At 34.7% G+C, this 22189-nt stretch overlaps 2 protein-coding genes and 1 long non-coding RNA gene across 3 annotated transcripts; 2 read left to right on the forward strand and 1 right to left on the reverse strand.

Annotated features, from left to right (window-relative positions):
- The first annotated feature begins 367 nt into the window (after positions 1 to 367).
- On the forward strand, positions 368 to 3722 carry LOC114522379. Its single transcript, XM_028543052.1, has 5 exons — positions 368 to 509; positions 854 to 919; positions 1978 to 2468; positions 2683 to 2933; positions 3146 to 3722. The coding sequence occupies exons 3-5, from the start codon at positions 1996 to 1998 to the stop codon at positions 3442 to 3444; spliced, it is 1023 nt and encodes a 340-aa protein (XP_028398853.1). The 5' UTR covers positions 368 to 509; positions 854 to 919; positions 1978 to 1995; the 3' UTR covers positions 3445 to 3722.
- A 5606-nt stretch (positions 3723 to 9328) lies between these two features.
- LOC114522463 lies at positions 9329 to 18823 on the reverse strand. The gene is made up of 3 exons (XR_003686907.1): positions 18613 to 18823; positions 17546 to 17705; positions 9329 to 9718 (listed from the first exon to the last, which is right to left on the reverse strand). It is a non-coding gene; the product is annotated as an uncharacterized LOC114522463 (long non-coding RNA).
- A 2299-nt stretch (positions 18824 to 21122) lies between these two features.
- Positions 21123 to 22115, forward strand: LOC114519235 (somatostatin receptor type 5-like). The gene has a single exon (XM_028539334.1). It carries the CDS (start codon positions 21123 to 21125, stop codon positions 22041 to 22043), a length of 921 nt encoding a protein of 306 aa, XP_028395135.1. The 3' UTR covers positions 22044 to 22115.
- The last annotated feature ends 74 nt before the right edge of the window (positions 22116 to 22189 follow it).

Genomic DNA, 22189 nt, shown 5'->3' on the forward strand with positions numbered 1-22189 from the left:
TCCTGGTGTTTTGCGTCGAATTTATGTTTTCGTTTATCTTAGCGATTTAAAGTGAACTATACGTATGTTTAAACCTGACTCGTAGAAATTACGGGACAAAAGTAACCCATTTGTTGGAAAGAAAAGTGCCCTACTTCGAACTGCCGGAATAGAATTGGAGGCAACAAAACTAAAACTTTAAATATTTTTTATTATGTATTCCTAAAAGCAGTTTTATTATTAAATTATGTTTACTTTTTTTCTAACTTTCAGAAGAAACAAATTGAGAAAATGTATATATAAAAATGTATATATAAAATGTATATATAAAAAGTATATATGTACAGTATATATAAAAAGTCACGCATGCGCAGGCGTTTGTTGTGACACCAACGACTAAGTATAAACGTAACAAACATTGATACAAAGAATTACAAACGGTCGAAACGGAAACTGCAGATTAGAGAGAACAAGGAAATAGAAAAATCGTTTAGTCCATATATTTCCAGTTTGACTAGCTCGATTATGAGGTAAGGCCGGTACAAATTGTTATAATTTAAAATTGATTACTCGCCTTTGGTATCATCACAGACACACTGACACAGTGTCGTTGAGGTTGTATAGTGACTAATTGACTATAGTCTCCTGTAAACTACCATAATGTACTCTTTCCCACTTTTGAAATCAGAGCTGTAAAAGCTTGCTAAATGGTGCAAGATAATTCACACCTTTCGTGTGTTTCATCAACTGATGCGTCTACCTCTTCGATCTGGCCTGTGTGTCAGTGTGTGTGAAACAAACTATGATGATCATTATGATGATCTTGATCATAATATAAACAATTTCAATATTGTTTAAATCCTCCAAATTACAGAGACGAACTTAAATCGCAACCTTGATGGCATTGACATTGAGCACAACCATTTTCATACGGCTGCAGGTATGATATACTGTCAACTTGTCAGTCTTAAGTGTAGACTTTGATGGCTAATTATTTACTACTACTAACCAAGTTTGAACACAGTTCTATAGGCCAAATTGTGTTTGTTTATTTTACAATATTGTGTTAGATCATCAGATTACTATGAGCTGTTTGTCCAAATGAATGATCTGTATGAATAATAAGGCTGTAATAATTCTCATTTGAATCATGCACAGTTAAAAGTAAAGAGTAAAGATAGACTGACTGTTTAAATGGCACTTATGGCAGATGCTTAAAAGCTTCCAGCTGATCTGGGTACAAAAATCAACCAATCAGAAGCCAGATCTTCGACGAAACTGAATCATTATTTCCTTCATTGCATATGACTTTGACACTTGAAAATATCAAGTAATTTTATTATATTTATGCAAAAACACGTTTATTTTTTCCCAACTGCAAATTAGAATTTAAATTTTTCACCTTTATACTATTAGTTGGAAGAATAAGGACAAATAACACCAGGCACATGATAACTCAGTTTTGTTGAGACGCTTTATGACGTCATGATCTCAGATCAGCTGGTTGCCCTGGTCTGTCAGAATGATTCGATAAACAAGGGTTTCAATTTCTGAAATATATTTGAATAAGAAATATTATGCAGAAAAAATAATCAAATTAACCCAAAAGAAGAATCTGCTTTGAACTTGGTGCAAGATCACCTGGCACTTTGTTATTAGAGAGTTATAAGTGGGGTAGTGTCGCAGCTCCCCGCAAGAATGATTTTCATTGGCTGAACTTTACAATTCATTTCTGTCTCAACCAATAGCATAGCTTCGTTTTTTAGAAAGCATAGAAAAGCATTATCCAATTGGACAAAAGCTTCCGAGAGCTGCGACATGTCCCTGGGTATAAGTGTGTTTAGCAAAATGAATACAATGCAGTTTATACATATGTTGTAAAAATACAGAATACAGTTTATTGTTGTCTGCTTCAGGTCTCTTCTCCAGTTAGTAGCATTTTACATTTATGGAGAAAGTATGATTAACTAACTTTTTATCTTGTCTAATTTGTCATAGGTTCTTTTGTAGTGAGTCATGACACATCCACTACATCCTTTTCATACCGGTAGAGTTGAAACAGATGCTGTTGTCGTTGGAGCGGCTGCGGTGACAAGTAATTTGTGCAGCTATTGTGGAGCTGAAACGATAAAGAATTCGCGCACAGCATTTCAGTGTCATCCATGTGATTTTAAGTTATGCTCTACTTGCGCCCAAACAGAAGGCTATGCTCATCCTGCTCATGTCTCGCACTATTTATGTTGGGTGAATATTGTAGACGAAATATGGAAGTGCAATGGATGTAACAATTCATCTCGAGAGTTAAAGGATACCAGTTGCTATTTCTGTAGCTCCTGCAAGTTTTACCTTTGCCGAAAGTGCTTTGAACCAAAACGATATCCACTCCATCAGCACGAATTGATGAAAACTGACGTAAGGTGTGTTTATCATCGAAGTAGCGGTGCCTGGGTTTGCGACTGTTGTGGTGGAAGTAATGGCAGGGGCCACTAGTAAGTGAACTACAATTTTCTTTAACCTTCTGCCTTATGTACCTAATATAATTTACACGGACATACTCATAAATACCACAATCTGTTTGGCGTTTGTTTGTAGAATATAGCTAAATGCTTTTCGGGTGCTCGCTGAATGACTGCCCCGTTTTTCTTATTCAGCTAGTTGGCTAAATTATTTATGCAATGAAATGCATTAATTTCTCTTCCGCAGCCTGCCAAGACATTGTAATCTTTGCAAATATGATTTGTGTGAAAAGTGCAGCCAGCCCCATCGCAGTACTCTACATCTGCACGATCTTTACAAAGCAGATACGGAGTTGATTTATCACAAATTCGCAGGTGGATGGCGGTGTGACAGCTGTGAAAGTCTTTTTCGTCCTTCCGGAAATAAATACCCGTACCATTGCGAGATATGTGAATTTGATTTGTGTGACAATTGCATGATGATTAGCGATTCAAAAGGTAATGTCTCTTCTGTATTACTTACAGAACACATTAGTTATGGGCTGTTTTAGGGGCCAATTTTGGAGCGTGCTCTCTGTTTACGTTTCCAAAACTCTCCTGTGGCACTGTTAGTCCCACTATCACTATATATATAGTCATTCTACTGTAGCTTCGGCATGTGAAAATGTACCCTTCTTGATTCCTATACGTGTTTCTTATAAATTCATTAGTTCCTCGACGTTCAACTAACATGAATCAAAGAGGAATGGGAACAACTGCAGCAGGATTTCCCCTAGCGTCACCTGAAGAGGAATTGAATAAAGTGAGGGGTCCAGCCCCCGCTCCGCTCTCAGAGGACACTTCATGTATCATATGTATGACTGAACCGAAAAACGCCACAATAATTCATGGCGCGACAGGCCACGTTTGTTGTTGCCTTGGCTGCGCTAAGAAACTGGAAAGAAGAGGAGATCCATGCCCCATATGTAGGGAGCCAATTCAGTTGGTCATAAAACAATTTCTTGTCTAAACTACCTTCAGAAATATTTTGATCATTCATTATATGGGTATGATCGAGGAAACATGTAATTTTTCTAAGAAATGCAACAATACAACTGCTTCACTTAGATACAACTTCACATTTCACAAAAATTCAAGTGCTTTACTAAGAAACCATATTGGTAAGACCGTATGGAAAGAGTCCATAACAAAATATATGATGATGTAATATTTAGTATCACTATATAGTATCTAAAGATATAAGTGTACGATTTTGTATAGACTGGTTTAGTTCGTATTAATAAAAAAATATAGGATAATTTTTCATTTTTTATTTTATTGTTCTTCCTCTCTCTCTTTTTCGCGATTGAGGGGTTGGTGTGTCTTTTACCATCAGCGGCATGGTGCTGCAGCAATTGCCAGATATTTTCAAGAACTTGGCCCATCCTGCTGCGTCGTTTACTGTTGGATCGCGCTTAAGCGTTAAAAAGAAATCTGAAATTGACCGGTTTTTACGTGTTTACACGCTCTTATAATCTTAAATTTTGTTGTGTATGAAATTCTACGTTTGGTTAAGAAACTCAATGTTTGGAACAAACCATGACGTCTGGTTTTCACCTAAGACATAAGCATAGACATAAGGAAGCTAGGACAAAAGGAAAAACAATGTGATTTCACAAGCGAAAGCACAAGACCTCAAGCATAAACCAAGAAAAGACAAAAGATGGTGTCAAATTTCCTGTTTTACATAAATTTAAGTCGATCTCTTACGCTTATGTTATGCTATGTCTGTGTTTTTGTCTATTTAAAGCCTAGCCCTAGTTTATACCTGTGGTTATACGTCGCAGTTTGGTCGCATTTCGAACAATAGATAATGGCATGGTAACGAATCTTAATAAGGTCGATCATCTCATCTATTGTTTGAATTGCATTCGACACGACCAAAATGCGACGTATAAGGCCTAGGTTATACGTCGCATTTTGGTCGCGTCGAATGCAATTCAAACTATAGATAATGAGATGATATTGAAGCTTAATCAGGTTTATTATCTCATTATCTATTGTTTGAATTGCATTCGACGCGACCAAAATGCGACGTATAACCTAGGCCTTACCTAGGCCTTAGGCAATTGTTATACCACATTTGAAGCGAAGTTGTTTGTAGACGCTGCCCCCTGGCCCTGGTTATATTGGAACGTTATATAGCTACGTGGCGAAAACTAGGTGAATTTATTTGCGCGAACTGATAAAAAGTGCATGGGAAGCAAACTAATCAGTTTCCGGTTTCATAAATCGCCCAAATGAATTCGCCCAGGTTATGATTATAGGATGATAATGAGGTTTATAATGAGGTGATATCTATTGTTTGAATTGCATTCGACGCAACCAAAATGTATTAGGAGAAGAATTAATCATATTATTTAAAATAACAAGATTATCCAATCAGAAGCATTCTTGAGCTGTCACACCGGGTATGTTTAGCCAATAGCATGGCTTTACTTTCCAACACGAGGAGCGGGTGAAATGAAATATCCAACTCTGATTCATATTCGTTTATACGGGCACTGGTCTTTGACGCATAAAGACACGTCGCTCTTACTTGAGAAGAATTGAAATAAATCATGAATTGTGGTTTTAATAATGATCTCGTGTTCTTACTGAAGAGAAGTTTTAGCATCTCTATATTGCCCTTTCGTTAGTGTGTGAACAGGTAATATGCTTTACAATTATCTGCTTGCTTTATCGAGATATTTAGGTGAATGTTTCGGCTACCTGCACTGTCCAATTTCGCCTCGTGTTATGCCCCTTAAACACACGTTGTGTTCGCCTTGCATGTGCTCGCTACAACACTAACGTTTTTTATTCATTTCATGCAGAGTTCTGACGAATTGAAGCTGAGCAATACGATGAAATTTGCGACAAGTGATTTAGACCGATCAATTGCGGTGAAATTGTTCAACTGCGATAACTCGCCTTGAAGAGAGAGCACGACTAGCTTCTTCTCGGAACTTATTGGTGGAATAAAAAAGGTAATATACATAAAATAACTCTTAAATTTAGGAGAGTTAGGATTTCCCTCTATCTAGCCACATAACAGCTAACCTCTATCCTAATTTCAAACCAAAATTGAATTGAGTTGGATTAAAATCTTTTATTACAGAGAGGACTAACGCTGCCTATTTAATCTTTTCAGGTAGAGTTTAAGAGTTGAATATAAACTAAAAGAAATGTATAATGGGCAAGAAATTACCAGACAACGTGCAATTTGCTACAGCTGGAAATGCCATGGTGCATGACTCGCCTTTGAAGGAACAGCAAGTCCAAAGCTGCTCCTTCTCGACTTGTTGCTGAATTGAACAGGTAAATTGTTTTGTCTAAATACAACTTTCCGGCTTCAAGATTATCTCTCTGAGATGAACTTCTTGTAGTCACCGTCTATAACAAGCTTATCTTTGATTTATTCCAGGTAGACATTTAGCGAGTGAAGCCATTTGATACGACGATGAACCTGTTCATAATAAGATGTAAGTATACTCGAGAGTATACTAATAAGCAATCATGAACAATTCAAATAAAGCAAACAATACGGAGTTTTTAAGATTTAGGACAGGAGCGACGACGGCTGATATTGAGTACAATAAAACAAAGAACTGATTATAATAAACATTGCATGAAATGAAAAAACGTAAAAATATTGTTGGCTTATATTTCTATGATAAATCCTATTTCAGGTTGAAGAAATATTATAAAATCACGGCAACCTTGAGCCTATAACCGACAAGCCAAAGCGACGCCAATACGACGCCACGACGGGTAGATACGTACGGCACCGAACAGTCAACGGCAGCGTAACAAAGATCTCCCGACATCGTTACAGGTTAGAGTAGCCTGGTGGTCAAAAAATGTGCATGCAGGTTAGGATACATGTGTTTTCAACCATAATGCTCTACAGTTAACTAAGTTCTGGCCACCAGGAACATAGCTAATGCATGATGCATGTGTAATAAATTTGCATGTGAGTAAACACGTTTTATAACAATTCGGTCATGGTATCCGGCTTTGCGATTAGGGCCGCGCGTTTGCGCCTAGGGCTTGCTAAGGCTTAGGTTGATAAAATATAATATGTCACAACTGTTATATAAACATAAATTTAATATATATAAGAAATGGCAAAAAGCCATGAACACTAACATGAATCGCAGCCTCAAATGGCAGACATAATCCCATGGTTCTTTCTTGGTTCCATCTCTCGGAACTCTATATGCTTGGTTTACTGCGGTAAACATGAAAGTGGGCTCGTAGGCTCATCATTACATAGGCACTCCTTGTTTCTTTCTCTCTCTCTCTCTCTTTCTCTCTAACTTGATTCAAATTATCTTATCCGGTCTTTTGCGACTTTTGGAATATATCGGATGGGCTGACGGCAGGCATAATTCCCATAGGTGATAAGTGACTTGGTCCGGTAACTCCGGTTGTAAAAGTATTGTAAAAAAATAATTGTGAAGTTTCTAAGGAAACGTTGATGTAAATATACAATTATCTCGTCTTACTATATTGTAATATTGTATGTATTAAAATGCACGCTTTGTAACACACGAATGTAAATAGCAAACATTGCTATATATTCAGGATATATTACGATATTTACAATGTCATCTATATGTTACTGGTATAGTTCATGCAAATTAAGAGACAAACACGAATAATACATTTCTATGCAAACTATATTATATCATATTTATAAGCTAGAAAGAATTAAATTCTGTCTTACTATAATTCTAGAATACAGTAATCTATCAATCCAAGCAACACACACTCGATAGCTACCATATATCACAACTGCATGTATGTTGAACAGTAATTTGAATATTTATAATATAAGAAATGGCAAAAACTCATGAACACTAACATGAATCACACAGCCTCAAACGGCAAACATAATCCCGTAAGTTCTTTCTTGGTTCCATATCTCGGAACTCTATTGACTATTCTTAAGCTACTTGAGACAAACATGGACGTGCATACATAAATTAACCATATAGCCTCATATGGCACACATAAATGACATGATAATCCAGTTGTAAGACTATTCAAAAATAATTGTGAAGTTTCTTTAAGAAAGCGTTGATATATACATGTAAATATACAATTATCTCGTCTTACTATGTACAATATTTTTGTAATAGCTAAATAGAAAAATATGTTGTATGTATACATATACACGCTTTGTAACACACGCATGTAAATACCAGACATTACTATATATTACGATATATTTCCATATTTACAATGTTAACAATTTAACATCACCAATTCATGCAAATTAAGAGACAAACATGAGTACACTTATACAAACCATAGTCTTCAATTTTACTGTCTTGATATAATTCTGAAATACACTAATATATCAATCTCAGCAACACACACTATAATCATGTACAAGAAAGTAAAACTTGTGAGTGTCGTGTCATCCCTTGGCGATATATACGCCATTCGTACTATAGTTAGAAATCAAACAAGAGACAAACATTGGCAGTGGCATTGTAACTTTATTATTTTTCCACGGTCTCTGTGAGACTTCCAATCATTTTGCATCATCGAGCAGTGCTTATGAAAAGAAAGGCGCCACTTTTCGTCTGTACTGTTTGACCTTGCTGAGTGGTTCGAAGTGTTAGCAGGTATCTTGGGATATCTAATAACGTTGCAGTGTTATTTTCATTGCTGTTCCTATAAGGACAGCTTGCTTTGGCTACATGCCTTGGCTCTAAAAATGTTTAGTAAATTTTTCAAAGAAAAATATTTCATACTGTTATCGCTGTTTCTATAAGGGCAGCTTGCATTGGCTATATGCCTTGGCTCTAAAATGTGCAACCTTCGTACCCAGGGTAATTTCGCTTTGCAAAAAGATTTGTACTTAGCTCTATATCTATAAAAACAGGTTGCCTTAGTTCTTAAAACGTACAAGTTTTTTTTCGGGAAAAATATTTGTACTTCGTTTCGACCGCTTATATAGCTAATTGCTTTGGCTATATGCCTCTGCTCTAAAAATTTCTCATTTTTTTTTCAAAATTGTTTCTATTAAAACAGTTTGCTCTGGCTTTATGCCGTGACTCAAAAAATGTGCAGTAAAAGGAAAATTAATTTACTTTATGCTGTTTCTATAAGGGCAGTTTACTTCATTCAGCTATAGGCCGAACTTATAAAAATGTTTATGCCAAATCTCTTCCTTGAAATATTGCTGCACAGTTTATAACAATTAAAAAAAAAACTCTTAGAAACACTGCCTATGATTTGTCAGAAGAATAATTTCAGTTTTAAGAGAACAGAGCTTGCATGCATAAAATTTCTTCAGCTCTGCAATCTGTGTGCATGTGATGGGTCCTATCCTTCAGTACACTATATACCATCCAAGACGGAACGTTATAGGTACATAGTTTTTTAGATAGAATAAGATAACTACACATACACACATACACATAGCTATATACACACATGCATGCTTTATTGGTGTCTTTTACTACGAAACAACATACTACAATTTTAATATAGTCAATATAGTGGTTGTCATGCATCAAGGGGGGAGGCTGATAAGTTAAATAAACATGCACATATATTCAATAAGTTTGTCACGAGCATTAAGAAACAAAAAAGCACACTGTAAAGACTTGCACACTTAATAAAACATGCCAAACGTAATCTGCACTGTTCTTCTGTAAAATAAAATTTGTGTGTAAATAAGAATGACTTCTTTATCAGTAATCAGTTATATCAGTTTTATCAGTTAAGTATCAGTAATACTCGCGGCAATTAATAAAATATTGCCGTATTACCATACTACTCCTGTAATTTAAGAGAACATACGCTTTGTAACACATGCACAATGAAGTATTAATAAAAGTAGGACAAAAATGATTTGTTTCCATGCCTCTTGATTTCCATAGCTAATTAACGTAGCCTAAAAACACACACGCTTTGTAACACATGAAAAAGACACACACGCTTTGTAATACATGAAATTTTGTGTTAATAAAATCCCGAACTTTTTGTGTACTTTGTATTTGATTCCGGCTTTCGGTGAGGGTTTTCCTCCAGGAACTCTGGTTTCCCTCGTAAAACAGTGTCCGTGTGTTCGGAACCGCGTTTATGGTTGGTTTTCCATTCAAAACTTTTCACGTACGAACTTCATATATCATGGTAGCCATTTATATCCATATCTTTAAGTCCCGTTTCACATAGCAGCATCTACTCGATAAAAAGTTGATTGTTTCTCAACCCAGCATTCATTTTCTTGTGGCGTAATCTCCCTTAGAATATAAATAAGTTAATAATTAATGGATCTGACTGTAAACACGGTTACTGGGTTCAATTCCCGATACACTGTTCTCTTTCGAGGCAAACCGTTCTCTATCGGCAACAAAGCGAAGATATTCGTCTAATTCCACTTGACAAAAATGAATATTTTGTCCTTTCCTGAATCTAAACTTAGAGTATCCTGTTTTTCGACGCGATGTTAGTTCAACAACACAGTATTGTTAGTCCTGTATTCTACTTAATTTTTATCAAGTATTAATAGCCCATGCAGTAGTCCAATTCCTGATATTGAAAAATGTGGTTCAGCCATTGAAAGAACAATACATGCAGACCTTCCGCATTCTTGTTCCTAAAAGGACGACCACCATTGCTGGGATTGCTCCACGATCCGAAAAAAAAACTGACTTAATTGTATGACCCATGCATGCGTGATGATACGTGATCCTTCATTATCTTCAGGATGTTTTGAGGAGAATAGTTAATCACATGCAGCACCATTCGTGGCCAGTGACTGATTAACAGACCGTGAAACAAAAATTTCAAAACAAACTAATGCTGAACGTGAATAATTATATTTCCTTTCCCCCCGCGACCACTTCATGTTCGTTGCATTTTGGATATTCCTAAAGACGAAGATGGGAGACGCTCACAATTCGGTTCAAAACATCTCGAAATGGTTCAAAAGTAACTAGAATTACATTTCTTCATTAAAACAAACGTTTCAATACATAAAATAATATTTTGATAAACTTCAGGACTTTAAGAAAAAAGGTAACGGGACGACCAAAAGAACCATTTGTTTATTCAATTTTTCGAAATTCCACTATTCCAAACTAAGTAGAATTGCATTTTTTCATAAAAACAATTCCCTTGAATACCAAAAATCATACTATGATGATATTCAAAATTTCAGGAAAACTGATAATAGTCGTTTTCGTCATTTAAAATTAACCTCGAAATACATCGAAATGGCTCAAAGCTAAACTGAATTAAATTCTTTTAAGTATGATTTTGTGGTAAGAGGTACCCTTATCATTTTGGCCAAAATTGACGACGAATTTATAATGTTCCAAAAACAAACCAGATTAGTCTTAGTAATATTTTAAGCCATTTTCCAAAAGGCCAAAGGGCACTGACAGATTGTGCTAGTAAATCGTGAAAACGTTGCTGAAAAAGATGCCGGCCAAAAAGTTGCTCTAAAAGGCTGAAAAGTTGCTAAAAAATTTGCTCAAAATAAAAAAAGGATCTGGTAAAATGGGAAAACAATCTGTTTATAAAACTCGGTGCTTTCCGCATAGAAATTGATGCTCCGTTTCATATTTTCGTTTTAGCAAATCCACGGTCGGCAACATAACTGATCACTCTTTCAAACTCAAGTGTTTAAAGATTAGTGTTAAACGTTGCATAAACAATTTAGCTTCTTAACTATTATGAAGTCTTTTTATAGAGTAAACAGAAAAAACAATTAGCACAATAATTATGAGTTGGGAAAATGATTTACTCACAACGAAACTTGTAGTCTTATGGAAATTCTTTAAGAGTGATTAAAGAGCTTCGTAGGTGCCAAAATCTAGCAATTTTAGAAAAGTTGCTCAAAGTTTCTTTTTTTCTAAAAAAGTTGCTCAACGTCCAAAAAATTGCCAAAGCGTTTCTGAGCACAATCTGCATGTAGCTATGTGCCTATTGGTCCCCTGTTATCGATTTTTGCCGATAATCAAAGTATAATTTTAACGCATTTATTGTAGTGAAAGAATGTGATTCTATTTAGTTTTGAACCATTTCGAGGTATTTTGAGCCGAATTTTTTCTTTGGTTCCTGTTTGTGATTTTAACACCATCCGGAAGTATTGAAATTTGTGAAAGTATGATTTTATGAGTTCAAATGGATTGTTTTCATGAAGGAATGTAATTCTACTCAGTTTTAAACCTTTTCGAGGTATTTTGAACAGAATTTTGAAATTTTGAAAAACTGACGAAAATTACGATTTTTCTTTTGCTCCCCCGTTACCGATTTGTCTGAAATTTCGAAATTTGCGAAAGTATGATTTTTATGTGTTCAAATGGATTGTTTTTGAAGTATGTGTTCTTTCTCATATCGGTAACGGGGGAGAAAAAGAAAAATCGTAATTTTCGTCAGTTTTTCGAAATTTCAAAATTCTGTTCAAAATACCTCAAAATGGTTCAAAACCGAGTAGAATTACATTCCTTCATGAAAACAATCCATTTGAACTCATAAAATCATACTTTTGCAAATTTCGAAAATTCAGACAAATCGATAACGGGGGAGAAAGGAAAAATCGTAATTTTCGTCAGTTTTTGGAAATTTCAAAATTCAGTTCAAAATACCACGAAATGGTTCAAAACTGAGTAGAATTAAATTCCCAAATTTGAAATTTTGAAAAACTGACGAAAATTGCGATTTTTCCTTTGCTCCCCCCGTTTACCGATTTGTTTGAAATTTTGAAATTTGGGAATGTATGATTTTATGTGTTCAAATGGATTGTTTTCATGAAGGAATGTAATTCTACCCAGTTTTAAACCTTTTCGAGGTATTTTGAACAGAATTTTGAAATTTTGAAAAACTGACGAAAATTACGATTTTTCCTTTGCTCCCCCGTTACCGATTTGTCTGAAATTTTGAAATTTGTGAAAGTATGATTTTATGTGTTCAAATGGATTGTTTTCATGAAGGAATGTGTAATTCTACTCAGTTTTAAACCTTTTCGAGGTATTTTGAACAGAATTTTGAAATTTTGAAAAACTGACGAAAATTACGATTTTTCCTTTGCTCCCCCGTTACCGATTTGTCTGCAATTTTGAAATTTGTGAAAGTATGATTTTATGAGTTCAAATGGATTGTTTTCACGAAGGAATGTGTAATTCTACTCAGTTTTAAACCTTTTCGAGGTATTTTGAACAGAATTTTGAAATTTTGAAAAACTGACGAAAATTACGATTTGCTTTTGCTCTCCCCCGTTACCGATTTGTCTGAAATTTTGAAATTTGTGAAAGTATGATTTTATGTGTTCAAATGGATTTTTTTCATGACGGAGTGTAATTCTACTAAGTTTTGAACCATTTTGAGGTATTTGGAACAGAATTTTGAAATTTTGAAAAACTGAGGAAAATTACGATTTTCTTTTGCTCTCCCGTTACCGATTTGTCTGAAATTTTGAAATTTGCGAAAGTATGATTTTATGTGTTCAAATGGATTTTTTTCATGACGGAGTGTAATTCTACTAAGTTTTGAACCATTTCGAGGTATTTGGAACAGAATTTTGAAATTTTGAAAAACTGACGAAAATTACGATTTTCTTTTGCTCCCCCGTTACCGATTTGTCTGAAGTTTTGAAATTTGTGAAAGTATGATTTTATGTGTTCAAATGGATTTTTTTTCATGAAAGAATGTAATTCTACTCAGTTTTGAACCATTTTGAGGTATTTTGAACAAAATTTTGATATTTCGAAAAACTGACCGAGATTTTTCTTTTGGTCCCCGTTACCGATCTTCATAAAATTTTGAACATTATCAATGTATCATGGACCTTTTGCATAATAGACCAACTTTTGATCTAGGCAACAAAAAGGAAATTTCCGAAAAGTGCGTCCTAAATTTAATAAAATCGGTAAGTTTGGCTGCAAAATATTGTAAAGTACAGAAAATATAGCTATGCGAAGTTGGAAATTTTGTATACTTTTTTACTACGGCCATTAGTACGCTTCCGTTTTTATATAATATATGTTAGATTGGGATCAACGCCCAATCCGGTGGCCCAGTGGTAAGGCTACGGCCCACCAGGTTGTAAGCGTAGGTTCGAATCCTGCATGGGATAGGTTCAATTTTTCCCACCGAAATTACTATTTAATTTAAAATTCTTCTAAAAGAATTAGGTCGAATAAAGAACAATAGCTTTCGACAAATGATGCAGTGGTCTAGTGGTTAAGACGTTCGTCTCTCACTCCGAGGACAAACGTTTCAACTCCTGGCAATGCAATAAATTTAGCCTGAAAAATTTCGGTGTGATTTGGAATGTTTAAAACAGTTAAAAGGACTTCTCGGCCTTTGCGAAAGACTGTAAATTGAAAAAAATTTGAAATAAAAAAACCCCCAAGAAATTATTAAAACACGTGTCTTCTAAAAAGACTGAAAATGAAGAAAGTCAAACGGAAAAAAAATTAACAATTTCCCGCTTTTAAAACACTAATGTTTACTTACCTTAATTTTTTTTCACGAAAATTTGACAGGGTGATTTTCTCGAGACTGAAAAAATTTAATTTTTTTCACTTTTTTAAAGGTCTCTTAGATTTTTTTTTTGACGCGAAAGTATTTTGTCTTGGGCTACCTGTGTCTGTCTTGGGCTACCTGTGTCTGGCTTGACATAGGTAGCCCAAGACAAAATACTTTCGCGTCAAAAAAAAAATCTAAGAGAATTTCAAAAAAGTGAAAAAAATTAAATTTTTTCAGTCTCGAGAAAATCACCCTGTCAAATTTTCGTGAAAAAAAAATTAAGGTAAGTAAACATGAGTTTTTTAAAAGCGGGAAATTGTTAATTTTTTTTCCGTCTGACTTTCTTCATTTTCAGGCTTTTTAGAAGACATGTGTTTTTAAAACTTATTTTACTTGTGCGTTTCTTTCAAATTTTCAGGTACTTTTGAACGCAATAATTTTCTTTGTGTTTTTTTATTTCAATTTTTTTTCAATGTACACTCCCTTTCAGATAGGCCGAGAAGTCTTTTAACAGTTTTCAACATTCCAAATCACACTGAAATTTTTCAGGCTAATTTTGTTTCATTGCCAGGAGTTGAAACGTTTGTCCTCGGATTGAGAGACGAACGTCTTAACCACTAGACCACCGCGTCATTTGTCGAAAGCTATTGTTCTCTATTTGACCTAATCCTTTTCGATGAATTTTAAATTAAATAGTAATTTCGGTGGGAAAAATCGAACCTTTCCCATGTAGGATTCGAACCTTCCCTTACAACCTGGTAGGCCGTAGCCTTAACCACTGGGCCGTAGGATTGGTTGTTGATAGCAGCCTTAATATATATGTTATTGAGGTAGCCCAGTGGTTAAGGCTTCGGCCTACCAGGTTGTAAGGGTAGGTTCGAATCCTACATGGGAAAGGTTCGATTTTTCCCACCGAAATTACTATTTAATTTAAAATTCATCGAAAAGAATTAGGTCGATTAGAGAACAATAGCTTTCGACAAATGACGCGGTGGTCTAGTGGTTAAGACGTTCGTCTCTCAATCCGAGGACAAACGTTTCAACTCCTGGCAATGCAACAAAATTAGCCTGAAAATTTTCGGTGTGATTTGGAATGTGTAAAACAGTTAAAGGATTTCCCGGCCTTTGCGAAAGACTGTAAATTTAAAAAAAATTGAAATAAAAAAACCAAAAGAAAAATTATTGCGTTCAAAGGTACTTGAAAATTGAAAAATAAGCACAAGTAAAAAAGTTTTAACAACACGTGTCTTCTAAAAAGCCTGAAAATGAAGAAAGTCAGACGGGAAAAAATCAAACAATTTCCCGCTTTTAAAAAACTCGTGTTTACTTACCTTAATTTTTTTTCACGAAAATTTGACAGGGTGATTTTCTCGAGACTGAAAAAATTTAATTTTTTTCACTTTTTTAAAGGTCTCTTAGATTTTTTTTTTTGACGCGAAAGTATTTTGTCTTGGGCTACTGTGTCTGTCTTGGGCTACCTGTGTCTGGCTTGACACAGGGTAGCCCAAGACAAAATACTTTTTCGTCAAAAAAAAAATCTAAGAGAATTTCAAAAAAGTGAAAAAAATTAAATTTTTTCAGTCTCGAGAAAATCACCCTGTCAAATTTTCGTGAAAAAAAATTAAGGTAAGTAAACATGAGTTTTTTAAAAGCGGGAAATTATTAATTTTTTTTCCGTTTGGCTTTCTTCATTTTCAGGCTTTTTAGAAGACATGTGTTTTTAAAACTTATTTTACTTGTGCGTTTCTTTCAATTTTCAGGTACCTTTGAACGCAATAATTTTTTTGGTGTTTTTTTTTAATTTCAAATTTTTTTCAATTTACAGTCTTTCGGAAAGGCCGAGAAGTTTTTTAATTGTTTTAAACATTCCAAATCACACCGAAATTTTCCAGGCTAATTTTGTTTCATTGCCAGGTGTTGAAACGTTTGTCTTCGGAGTGCGAGACGAACGTCTTAACCACTAGACCACCGCGTCATTTGTCGAAAGCTATTGTTCTTTATTTGACCTAATCCTTTTAGAAGAATTTTAAATTAAATAGTAATTTCGGTGGGAAAAATCGAACTTATCCCATGCAGGATTCGAACCCACGCTTACAACCTGGTAGGCCGAAAACTTACCACTGGGCCACCGGATAGTGCGTTGATCCCAACCTGACATATATATTATATAAAAACTAGCAGCGCCCCATTTAAGGTTGCAAGAAGTACAGCCGGAGAGACAAGTTAAAAAACTTACAGACTTTCAGGAGAGACGTTCGAAAAGTACTTAAAGATTGAAAAAAATCGCAATTCAAAAACAATTAAAAAACATGTGCCTTCTGAAAAGACTGAAATTGAAAAAAGTGAAAAATTTCCGCTTTCAAAAAACTTTACAGGGTGATTTTCACGAGAATTTACATTTTAGAAAAGTTTATATTTTTTAACTTTTTGAAATTCTCTTAAATTTTTCTGCTGAGATAAATGAAATTTATTTGCCTGGGTTACTTGTGTCGCGACACAAGGCAACGTAAGATAAATAAAATTTTATTCATCTCCGCCAAAAAAATGAGAGAATTCCAAAAAAGTGAAAAAATGTAATCGTAAAATCAACCTGTCAAATTTTCGTGTAAAAATTGAAAAAAAATCAATGTAAAGGCCCTGTTACACGGTGCAATTTTTCTTGCAACTTGCAATGCAATTCTACTTTTAAGAGATGTAATTTAGTGAAGCTTCAAAATGTAAGTGTAAGAAAAGCTATGGATTATAATCAAAGACGCAAAAGTTCGGTAGTTGCCAAATTTACATCTCTTTAAAGTAGAATTGCATTGCAAGTTGCAAGGAAAATTGCACCGTGTAACAGGGCCTTAAGTGAATTAGTGAAAGTGGGTTTAGTATATATTACATTGTTCAATGTGGTGATTGTGGGACCCTTATCATTTTCGCCAAAATTGACGACTTTTTCAATATTTCAAAAACAAAATTTTTCAAAGCTGTAAATCTGTAAAAATCCCGATATTCCCTGTCCATAGTCATTCTCCCAAAAATAATTTTATGAAAAAAAAGAAAAGTGTATTTTTTTTCAGTCTCGAGAAAATCCATCCTGTCAAATTTTCGTGTAACAATTTAAAATAAATTAAGGTATTTGGTGATTGTGGGACCCTTACCATTTTAGCGAAAATGAACGACTTTTTTGATGTTCCGAAAACCAATCAAATATGCTAAAAAACTAAAGAGATTAGCGTTAGAAAACATTTAAAGCTATTTTTTAGAGAATTTTCAAAAGTTGTCAATTTTTGGTTAATTAATTTTAAAATTTGTTGGCGCAGGACCAAAAGAAAAATCGTAACTTCCAAAATTCGCTTCAAAATACCTCAAAATGGTTCAAAACTCAGTAAAATTACATTATTTTGTGAAAACAATACATTTAAACATATAAAATTATTCTTTGAAAAATTTCAAAATTTTATTAAAATCGGCAACGGGGGACCAAACTACTGAGAAAAATTAATTATTGTCGATTTTTCAAAATTTCAAAATTGGGTTCAAAATGGATGGAAATAGTTTAAAACTAAGTGGAATTATATTCTTCCGCAGAAATACATTTAAATACATACCTTGATTAACTTCATAATTTCAGGAAAATCTGTAACAGGGGACCAAAGGACTGAATCGTATTTTCCATCAATTTTTCGAAATTTCAAGATTCGCTTCAAAATGTTAAACTATGCTCTATCATATTCTTGATGATCGATATGAATGTAAATATCTTTAATTCTATAAATTCCATAGATATATATGTAAGCAAAGTTAACTCAACGAAAGACCAAATATGGCTATATAAATGTAAAGTGAAATGTTATACGTCCTAAACATATTACCATGTAACCTCTTATATATTGATGTAATCCTGTCCTGTAATATCAGAGTGAATAAACTGTCATACACTAAAGTTGTCGTGTAAAGTTGTACTTGGTTGAAGCAGTGGCAAATGGCTACGCCTCAAAACCTAACACAAAATACCTCGAAATTGTTTAAAACGAGCAAGATTACATTCTCTGAAGACAACAATATATTTGAACACATAAAATTATACTTTCATGAATTTCAAAACTGGTATAAAAATCGGTACCGGGGAAACAAAAGGAAGAAAAAACGTTTTGGTCAATTTTTCGAAATTTCTAAATTGGGTTCAAAATACCTCGAAATGGTTCAAAACTAAGTGGAATTATATTCTTTCGCGAAAAAAATGCATCTTAACACATAAAATCACACTTTGATGAAGTTAAAATTTCAGGAAGATCGGTAACGAGGGATCACGAACAAGGGAAAAGTGTCTTATTTTTCGTCAATTTTTAAAAATTTCAAGATTCGCTTCAAAATATCTTTAAAAATGGTTCAAGTCTCGGTGGGATTACATTTTTTTTACGGAAACAATGCATTTGAACACATAAAATCAAACTTTTATTTTTTTTAAATTTCAGGTAAATTGGTAACGGGGGACGAAAAGAAAAATTATAATTTCGTCATTTTTCGAAATTTCGGGGTCTTTTTCGTTCAAAGAACTATTTCCTTGAGAACTAAGTAGAATTGCATTCTTTCATGAAAAAATACATCTGAACTCTGAAGACATAAAATCATGATTTGATGAATCTCAAAATTTCAGCCAAGAAAACCGTCCTACCTTTCAGACTCTCTGGCGGTTGAGGCTCTTAACTCCGGTTGTCGTGTTATATCCGCGCCAAAAGTGCACACGAATATTGCTTCCCCGCGCAATTTGCAAGTCATATACATACAACAATATCGATTCGGTACGGAGAACTCAAACCAGTAAATGAGTTGAATGACTGTCTTTACAGTCTGTTAACATGAATGCATATATGAATATGGGCATATGTAATATTATATTACATATATACATATTACTCCACTGCCATACGTTGTTATATTGTTTTCAAAAATGAACAGACTAATAATGTTATCATAATTGTTATGTCACCGTATATAGGCAGGATGCCGCCAACATGAGCAAAAAATGATGAAAGGCAAAGATGCTCCATAATCCATTCATTGGATAATCTTTATACAATTTGCATGAAATCAAAGCCCTTTCACTCGAAGAGGAATAGATGAATTTGGAATGGCGAACATCGGTCACGTTCCTAATCGAGAAAGCCGCGTCACGGAACATGGGTGAATTGAAGAACAGCATATAGAGAGAATTTCTGTCACGATGTAGGTTTGTCTTTTTAGTTGTGTTCATACTATTTTTTTCCTGTTTTAGTTTCCCCCCTTGTGTGGGTTGTGAATGGCTTTCCTGTTATTCCGTTTGAGATGCCACTAGCCTTGCGTCTGCTATAGCTCAAACACACACTCGAAACGCAGGATGTATCGCCTTGCCGACCAAGAAAAGAATATGCCGGACATTAAGCGAACATTGACAATCTCAAATTTCCGTAAACTTAGTTTTCATATACAACCAACGGTCTGCGATGTATTGTATTGTGTATCAATATATCTTTTTGTTCAAAAGAATAAAGCACTTCGAGTAATCACGTTCGCCGGGTAACAAATGAGACCCAAGCTTTTGAGTATTGGGGGCACCAAACACAGTAGCCCACCAGTCACACTGGCCCACCGACCACAGAAGCCCCACCGACCACACGGAAGCCTACCAACCACAACAACCACTGACCACAGAAGCCCAGCAACCACAGTGGCCCACCGATTGATTAGCTGATCGTGGGTCTTAACCTCTTCACGTCTATAATATATACCATGCAATTTGTGCCAGGAATGATTTGACGCCGAATCCAATATCAAAAGTCTACTTTTTCCTCAAACCACTTTTTTTTCAAACCATATGGATTTTGTTGGGCGTGATTCATTCTCTTATAATATTTGGGTTTCCGTGCATGTCACGCCATCGACCTAAAACGTGGTCGTATCAACTTATTTAGGTCCATTAATGTCAACATCTCGCTCAAAGAAGACGTGAAATCTGTTCTCTACCCTGGAAAAGGTTTGTAATCTTATACCAAACTGTCAATTGTCATATGTTAATATACCATTCCAAAGCTAAGTATTTTACGAGAGAGACAGGGCAGTTTTACGCATATTCCAAATGAGCTAAATTCTCAGTGATAGGTCATCGAATTTAAACCACTTGATACCTTATAGTTCATGATTTTATGGTTGTCAGATTATTTGACACACTTAACAGAGTATCGCTTTATCACGAGTTCCGCGTGTTAAAGGACAGATTTTCATCTTATTGTAGTATAGAGCTTTTGCATTATAGACTATATTTTTTTTCATCTATGCAAGAAATTGCAATCAAATTACCACAGATGAAAAGAGCGTACTAAAATAAGTAATGAAAAGTTTTCGTTGCAAAATGTTGTAAAATATAGCCGTGGCCAGAAATCACGGACATATAATGGCCAGAAATCACGGACAAATAATTTGCATATTTGTTTAAATATCTTTTAATTGCTGCCCCAGTTGTATAAAAGATTAGTTAACTTTTAACTGTAGTTTAGGACAGAATTGGCCAATCAGAGTTGTGTATTTCTGAGTTAACTAGGATTTAACGTTGCAAAGTGTAAAGTAAAAGAGTTTTTATATTGGAGTATTAACTTGTTCTGCACTAGCAATCTAGGAAAATCATAACCAACCTACTTATAGTTTTTTTTGCGATTAAGTACTTGCACTACTTTTAGTATTGCACAGTTAATTACTATAAACTCGCGAGTTTATAATTACTATAAACTCACTATAAACCAAATATTGTTACCTTGCCTGAACGTGGTAACAATTTCCGTTTGTAGTAAAAAAGTATACAAAATTTTCCAACTTTGTAAGGCTATAGACTTCCTGCATTTCACAATATTTCGCAACCAAACATTACATTTCTAGTAATTCCCCGTACGCTCTTTTTTCTCATTTTCTTGCATAGAAAAGGCTATTGACGTGATCAACAGTCTGTCTTAATTTTACCGATTATAGAAATAGTCCGGTTACAAATTTGTCTCTACTCTTATCTTATAAGCATGACAGCATTCGCAGGCATCGCTGTGCATTTTTAACAAAGCTGGAGCATAGTAAACAGAGTACATAGGGTGTTCGCCTGCGAAAAGCCCACCACCTGCACTTAGCCAAATGTCTTCACTATTATCATTTTCAGGATCGAAAATGGAAACAACATTATTACAACATCCAGCATCACGTACGATTGTTGCATTAATTGGCATTACAGGAATTCTTTGTAATGGACTTGTTCTTTTGGTCTACTTCCGGCGAAGAAAGTCTTCCCAAAGAACTTCATTTGATATATTCATCATCAATTTAGCCGTTGCAGATTTCCTTGCCGGAATATTCATTTTCTCCAGCAGGTTTTTTTTCCAACCTCAGATTCCAGAAAACTACACAAGCGCAATGACTTATTGTTATTTATTATGGGGGGCATATCTCCTACACGGTTTGATGTATGTGTCCATTTACGCCTGTTTGGCCTTGACAATTGAACGTTGGCTGGCAATAATGAGGCCTCATTTCTACTGGAGAGTGAAACCTAAACACGCCATGGTTGCTATGATTTTTGTTTGGGTCTGGGCATTTCTTATTAACGCTACTATGTTCTTCAGCATCGATGCGAACTTCGATAAAAGATCTTGTTATTGGGTGGAGCCCAAAATAGAGAGAGCTTTTGTGGCATTTATTGATATCAGCATGCTTGGTTTCCTGCCTTTCATAATCATTATTCTTCTCTACTGCCAAGTTTACAACAGAATTCGCCAAGTGAGGAATTTTAGGGGACCTAAAGAATATTTAAGAAAAAGAAGAACAATCATTGCTTTGATTGCTTCGGTGTTCCTAACTGTTGCGTGGCTGCCCACTATAATCTATTTCAATGCAGCGAAAGAGAAACATCTTGATGGAAATCTTCATTCGGTCTTGAACATTTTATCGCTAAGCACTATCATTGTTAATCCAATACTCTATGGAATTTACAGCTCTAAGTTTAGGAATGAGTATAAACAAGTGTTTACTGATGTATTCCGTAAACTCTTGGAATGTGTGGGTGCATGTAAAGAGCAGGTTGATGCTGCATAAGCAGCGAACTACAGACATTTTGATCATTTAAAATGGTATTAAGTAAATAGTATAACTAGAAATAACAAAACATTACAAGACTTTAGCCTTTGTCGAATATATCCGCAATACTTAAGATACTTTAATGTTTTAGAAGACGTTAATTA

This window comes from Dendronephthya gigantea, unplaced genomic scaffold (genome assembly GCF_004324835.1).
Source record: "Dendronephthya gigantea isolate DGI-Jeju-01 unplaced genomic scaffold, DenGig_1.0 000000F, whole genome shotgun sequence".
In the NCBI taxonomy this organism is placed as follows: Eukaryota; Metazoa; Cnidaria; class Anthozoa; order Malacalcyonacea; family Nephtheidae; genus Dendronephthya; species Dendronephthya gigantea.

Bases quoted from the DNA above. Each gene is read 5' to 3' on its own strand.
- LOC114522379 (XM_028543052.1), top strand. From the start codon at position 1,996: ATGACACATCCACTACATCCTTTTCATACCGGTAGAGTTGAAACAGAT. The intron at 2,469-2,682 runs GTAAGTGAACTA...TCTCTTCCGCAG, and splicing joins AGTAATGGCAGGGGCCACTA to CCTGCCAAGACATTGTAATC. The intron at 2,934-3,145 runs GTAATGTCTCTT...TAAATTCATTAG, and splicing joins GATGATTAGCGATTCAAAAG to TTCCTCGACGTTCAACTAAC.
- LOC114519235 (XM_028539334.1), top strand. From the start codon at position 21,123: ATGGAAACAACATTATTACAACATCCAGCATCACGTACGATTGTTGCA.